Source organism: Rhinoderma darwinii, unplaced genomic scaffold, assembly GCF_050947455.1.
Source record: "Rhinoderma darwinii isolate aRhiDar2 unplaced genomic scaffold, aRhiDar2.hap1 Scaffold_107, whole genome shotgun sequence".
Taxonomy (NCBI): domain Eukaryota; kingdom Metazoa; phylum Chordata; class Amphibia; order Anura; family Rhinodermatidae; genus Rhinoderma; species Rhinoderma darwinii.
In genome coordinates, this window is record NW_027461949.1 from 91,613 (window position 1) to 98,351 (window position 6,739).

General features: G+C 38.4%; 1 protein-coding gene across 2 annotated transcripts; it reads right to left on the reverse strand.

Annotated features, from left to right (window-relative positions):
* Window positions 1-268: 268 nt before the first annotated feature.
* Window positions 269-5,701, reverse strand: LOC142699003 (phosphatidylinositol polyphosphate 5-phosphatase type IV-like). Of its 2 annotated transcripts, XM_075847950.1 has the most exons (11): window positions 4,746-5,701; window positions 4,400-4,524; window positions 4,003-4,122; window positions 2,932-3,027; window positions 2,663-2,824; window positions 2,372-2,487; window positions 2,027-2,163; window positions 1,713-1,820; window positions 912-1,046; window positions 707-792; window positions 269-619 (listed from the first exon to the last, which is right to left on the reverse strand). In XM_075847950.1, the coding sequence occupies exons 3-8, from the start codon at window positions 4,007-4,009 to the stop codon at window positions 1,745-1,747; spliced, it is 594 nt and encodes a 197-aa protein (XP_075704065.1). In that variant the 5' UTR covers window positions 4,010-4,122; window positions 4,400-4,524; window positions 4,746-5,701; the 3' UTR covers window positions 269-619; window positions 707-792; window positions 912-1,046; window positions 1,713-1,744. The 2 variants fall into 2 exon arrangements, with proteins under 2 accessions (XP_075704065.1, XP_075704066.1); XM_075847951.1 differs by lacking the exon at window positions 912-1,046.
* Between the last annotated feature and the right edge of the window lie 1,038 nt (window positions 5,702-6,739).

Sequence of the window (6,739 nt, forward strand, 5' to 3'; positions counted from 1 at the left end):
AAGGGGTTAAACAACTATCAAATATATCACTGTTTTACATCTCCTGTCACTTTTTTTCCAACATATGATCTAATCCAGTACATATGGCGGCACGTTCCATACTCTCTCTATTGTGTACATATTTTACAATGTCCTGTCGCCTACCACTGGATTAAACGCGATGTCACACAAATAGCGCTGTGAAGAGTCGGTTAAGTGAATTGTATACTCCGTGGTAAGTTGCAGCCGGGCACTGAACACACTAATAAATACCAGTCACACTTATGGATTGATGTTAAAGATTTATTTATGGTTTTTGTTGATCAAAATATAAGATGGTAAAGATGATGTTATACAAGATCCAGCAAAAACAATGGAAGATGTCACAGTATATACTGTAATGTCAGTAAGGGGTGGTAAATCTGTATTCCAGAGACACAGGAAGAGATGACATATTCTCCTGTTCTGGGCCTGGTCTTCTGGGTGACATTGATGCCCCGGTAACCACACTGATGTCTCTTCCGTGACAGATGTAGACAATTTTAAGTCTCGCCATTGGGATACTTGTAAGATGGCGGGTTCTGCCCTTGGTTGTTATTGGCATTTATGTTGATGTTCTGTTGATATCTGCTGACTTGCTCTGGGGGGAGAAGCCCACAACCCTATTAAATATTCATTATTCAGGCTGCTTAACAAATATAGAGAGGACATATCTAGAGGAACTTACCTTTCTTTCTATCAGCAACGATGGCGGCTCCTCCGGTGACAGGGAGCGCTGTTCTCGCCAGATATAACGCGGAATTGATGTTTATGCTGCAAGAGAAATATTTGCTATTAATGCTCTACTAATGTGTGTTTCTTAGCAGGCACAAAATATAGAAGATGTTTTATTGCGGATTTTCCTATTAGATCCTGGGGGTTACACTACAAACCTTGAAGATGGTTGATCCAAGCGGTGGGTTTGATCTAAAGCTGCGCTGTTCAGGATGTTACAGGAACTTTCTGATGTTCACAAAGGTGGAATCATTGTTTTATGCACCTGAGATGGTAAATGTTCCTTAGGAGTCCTGCAAGATGCCAAGTAATGTCTTACATCCATAACAATGTTCCTTGTATCTATCATGTTTGCTTAGACGCTAATGCACCATAAAATACAGTTTATCCATCCATCCTAGTGGCAGGATTCTTTAAGACACTTCAAATGGGGACATTTTTTAACTTTTCTATGCCAGTTTTTTTTACGTAGAAAAGTTATAAACGGAACAAAAGTCACAATTTGCGGTAAAAATTGTGATCTGTGTAGTTTCTGCGCTTACGGCACTTTTCTAAAAAGTGGACAGAGAGTAGCTGGAGGAGCAGAGCCATCAGCGGCCAACACATTTATCATAATAACATGTATTATTAGTTATTAAGGTGCGGGCGTTTTCATAAATTAGGCACATTTTGTTTACGTTTTTTTTATATTAAGACCGGTGTAAGAAACATCAGTCTTAATAAATTCCCACCAATCTGTTATACTACATACACGCTTACAGTTTTCCTCTAAAACCCACAACCTTCATTTAGAAATTAAAAAAATATCTGAAAACAAGAAAATGTAACTAGAAGATAGAATGACTTATTTACAATTTCTTTATGTTGGTTGATAAATTAAATTACAGATTCAGAGGAAGACTTAAGAGATGGAAGAACATTCTCACAGCAAAAATACTAGACAAGTACAATGCTCTCACCTTATGTGCTGTCAGGACATGAACAGACGCAGCTACTTTTTTTGTCCTAACCTCCTAATGCCCTTCAAATAGATCTTGCGGTCAAAGCGTCCACCAGCCAATGGGATGCTGGAATGAGAAATATACTGATGTAAGACATATGATAATGTTAGCGGGTAACCACACAATAATTGTTTAGTTTCACCTCCTATATTACTCCAGTACTGTCACCCAGGTATACAGCCACCTGCCCCAAAGTGTGAGCTCTGCTATAAGGCCCATGTAGTAATGGCGGCTACTGAAAGGATCATACCAACAACATGGACATGACTTACTTATCTGAACCAGGTCTGAGCTTTACTTCAAAGATGCCAAAAACGGGTCGGTGGTCTGAGGTCTTCAAAACAGGGCATGAGTCGTATCTCAGGACTCGCACATCTCCCTCGTATTGGCTCTTAAACAACACCCTGTCCTGTAGAGGTCATGAAAATAACAAATATCATCAGTGCAATCATATTATCATTTATTTATAAACCTCATAGCATCATAGACTGAACATTTCGGCCTATTTTATTTAAGTAATATAAATTTTGAGACTTTCTTGCATTTAAGGTTTGAAAATCTATCCATGACATCTATTGTTTCTTTAGCTCTGTAGACCTGGAAATAAGATATCTTACCGTATATGATGGAATTCTCTGCTTTTCTGATGTATCGTAGGTGTCTGTGCCAATGTCGAACTTGTATGTAGGAAGGAATTCAATGGTGTGCTCCTTAAACCCTACAAATATGGAACCTTAAGTTAAAAGAAAAAAAAACATGTCAGTATTAAAAACATGTGCAAGAGATGTAGGACTATATAAGAATGTGGTGAACATATCCACCATCATGACAGTGATTTGTATTGATCTGTTGAGGTGTATGTGGTAATGGCTGAGGAGTGATAGAGATCTGTCTACTAGTAACTGTACCGTTGTTCTTGGCTTCATTCAGATGGTCGTGTTTGAGGAGACTGGACATATCTCTTCCTTTAATGTTTTTCAGAAGAGATTCCACGTTTTTTCTGTCCTCTTTTAGTTGAAAATTGAGGTCCCCAAACCAAAAAACCCGATCAAAGCGGCTGGTGACGTCCACTGTAGAATGAGATAAACACAGGACACAATTAGACCACGTGACTGCATTAGACTCAATGGAGATAAATAAAGGAATCGATAGGTTCAACCACATAAGTAATACTCACAGGCATTGGAGTTTATTCTTTCCGGAATAATTTGAGGCAGACGGAGACCCTCGGTGATGGTTTTATAGTCCTGGATCCTCTTGTGGACTGCCCCAACTGCCAACCAAAATTATACATATCAGTAAATATGACCTCCTGGAATTTAGGACAACCACCATATTTAAGTTTTCTCTGACAATAGGTTTCTTTATCATATATTATCTAGGTATCATATCTACTTCTTGGGCTGTGTAGTCTGAATGTTCCCTCAACAATTAATTTTCTGCAAATAGTATTTATTTTAATAGGATTTCTATTGACATTTTAGAAGATGAGACTGGTGGAGTTCCATGATGTGGGTCCGCACTCTGTACACCAGACACACTGATATTTTTGTTACTGTAAATCTAAGACACAATCATTTTCTTGACAGAGGATACAGTATTTCTATTAGGGTATGTGCACACGATAACGTCAGTTACGGCTGAAATTACAGAGCTGTTTTCAGGAGAAAACAGCTCCTGCATTTCAGACGTAATTGCTCGTACTCGCATTTTGCGAGGCGTCAATTACGGACGTAATTTGGAGCTGTTCTTCATTGGATTCAATGAAAAACGGCTCCAATTACGTCCCAAGAAGTGTCCTGCACTTCTTTGACGAGGCTGTTATTTGCGTCTTTTGACAGCGACGCGTAAAATTACAGGTCGTCGGCACAGTACATCGGCAAACCCATTGAAATGAATGGGCAGATGTTTGCCGACGTATTCAAAGCTTTTTTTTTCAGACGTATTTCGAGGCGTAAAACGCCTCCAATACGTCTGAAAATAGGTCGTGTGAACCCAGCCTAATAGTCTGTAAAGGACATTAGGCCGTTAATCCTTCCACTATTACTTGTCTCTCATTACAAAGAATAAGTTTGATGGATTAGAAGAAGTTTGACCAAATAAGGAAGAACCTTTCATTTTGCACCAAAACATTAATAGTACAGATCTTTTCATATCATCTCATATATTATAGTTTTTTATGAAACAGCAGCACTTTTATACACAGTAAAACTGTACATAGTCACATATTAATATCGGACATACTTACATCTCATATGGGAATTAATAAACAGGAATGATGTCCCAAAGACAGTGAAGGCAACACCCAAGGCTCCTTTAGTTTTTACATGGTGGAATAGCCTGGTTGTTACATGGGTGTGCTCTACCTCTGTATAAGAAATGAAACACAAGAAGAAGGGTCAGTGGTTAATAGTACAACATGCAACAATGATACAGAGATATTTTCCTATTAAACGCTGGAAATATTACTACAACATCATTTCACACTTTGTAACTGTGGAGTAAACTCTCAGATCTCCAATACTCCACAGTGAAGAATCTGAGAGTTGGGTTCTCAGACATCTAGTTCTAATGACTAAATAAGAAGTTCCAACTAATGACTTCAATTAGGACTTATTATGTAGATGTAAGAAAGTCAATCTTACCTGAGCAGAACCAGATCAGCTCCCGTCGAATAAAGATGGTGAGATACAAGACTCCGAGCCCGGATGAGTGGTATAGCACGTAGTGCGGACCAAGGGTCTCTTGTAATTTTATCTCCCATTCCCGTCTACAAGAAGACACAATTTCAAGTTAACATATTAATAAATGACACCAGATTAAAATACTCAACTCATCTATTTAACAATCAATATTATAACCTCTGGGGTTAAATAGGAAAATTAAGGAGCGATCCTATACTAAGTAGAAGGTCGAGAGAGAATTTCAATCAGCCGACCTGTAGTCCATCTGCAGACATAGACTGTTGTAAGACAACCTGAGAAGACTTACCTGTTTGGACATCCTTCCTGAACGCCAATTACATAAATGTCTTTGGTGTCATCTGATGGCAACAGCAGATCCTCTAGATTTTGTGGGAACTCCTGCTCAAAATATGAAGATATTAATAATGTATACACAGAGCACCAACCAAACTGACATCTTCTATATCACCTACAAAAAATTCTATCTGATCGAATTGGATTTTAGTCTTTATAGACGATGGCCAGGGCTGCAGTCTTAGGATCGGAGGTATTGCCATTCCAAAGACATAGGTTATTAGTTTGACAGTTTGCAGTGTGTGCAGCAACAGTGATTGGCCCAAATGTTTAGCAAATTTGGGCCTAGGGTAGGATATAATATGTCTATGTGATATCCAACTGCAAACTAAAGACACATGGTTACTGACCCAATTTATCCAACTGTAGATCAGACACACTGATGGGTCACAATAGATATTGTACATTACTTCCCCTCCATATTCCAGGTGGCAACGTATAATCTCAGCCGTCTATTTGGGAAACAGCGATCCAGTTCTTTAGCGCCAATCACAGCGCTGCTGCCCAAGCTCCTGATTGCGCTCTTCTTGGTGTTCTTTGAGCCAATGTCACAAGGTTTGCTGTGACTTGGATCGCTGGATTTTTCGGCTGCCATATCTTTGATGATAGAAAACTTCTGGAGCGAGATGTTAGGCTCTTCCATAGTTGGTATCTCTTTCATCAGATTTCCTTTATCAGGAATCTGAGAGACATGATATTTTTTTGTTTTTCTCCAAAAGGGCATGGTTGTTTAATGCCCCGGGTGCAAAACTGTACCAATGTCCGTGGTAGAAAACCAGGAGGCAGTAAAGATTGAATTTAACTAATCGCCTCTAGTTCTCTGAAAATAGGACAAATCGCTGACCGTAAAAGCAACACAGTAATCCAACAGTGTCAATCCAACAGCAAGATCTAGAATGACCAGAGAAAGAAATAGTTAGCGAAAAAACTCTGAGGGAACCAGCTGGAGAAATTAGTTATAAAAGCGGCATTCCAAGTACAGGATCTGGTCAATCAGAAGTGTTTGAAGATCACATTGCTTGGGGTCTTGGGTTCTTGGACCACCTGTGAATGACATTGCTTGGGGTCTGGATGTTGGAACAATGTATTGGTTGTTGAATTGACACAGTATGACATTTCCGGGGTTTATGTAATTATTATATGAGATACTAACCATAATTTAGAACCTCTGTAATTTGTTATAGACAATATTACATTATATATATATTAATGAATGAATGAATTAATTAATTAAAAATGACAATTGCTATTGAGGATTAGTATTAAATCACTTCCCTAATATTTTTATACTAGTAATTATTAATAATAATAGTGTATTTACATAAGTAGAGAACCTAAAATGCATGATTAGTAATTCCCTAGTAAATATTTATTATGAGAATTACTCCTATTATAAACTAATAATAAGTTCTCAGGGCTGCGGGACATTCACATTCCCTTTCTTTGTGGTTGCTTTATCAATTTACCAGCAGAATACAGATGCCAATTTCAGTCTGCAAGCTGCATTCTGTCTATGGAGCAGAAGTCACAGGCCGCCATATTGCCATTTAGCAACGTCTTAGTAAATTAGTATAAGTATTCCAAATATAAACTAAACTTTAAATGGCATACACAGCAGAATTATACCTAAGAATAGAATATTCATAAAGAAACTGATAGATGAGACTCATCTAGAGACGTAGCGCTGATTGAGTACTTACCGGTCACATCCAACTGATGAGTGATAGATCTGTGGCCAGCACCATAGTATATACCCATGCTCTGTGACATCACAATAGCTGTACCCGGGGTCAGTTGCTTTTATGACCACACCCGTAATTTGCATATTCCAATATGGATTTATCATTATTTTTAATAGTAGTGACATCACAATACATAAACCCAAGGTACACTATGTGGCCAAAAGGATGTGGACAGCTGACCCGTTACACCATCATAAGCTTGTTG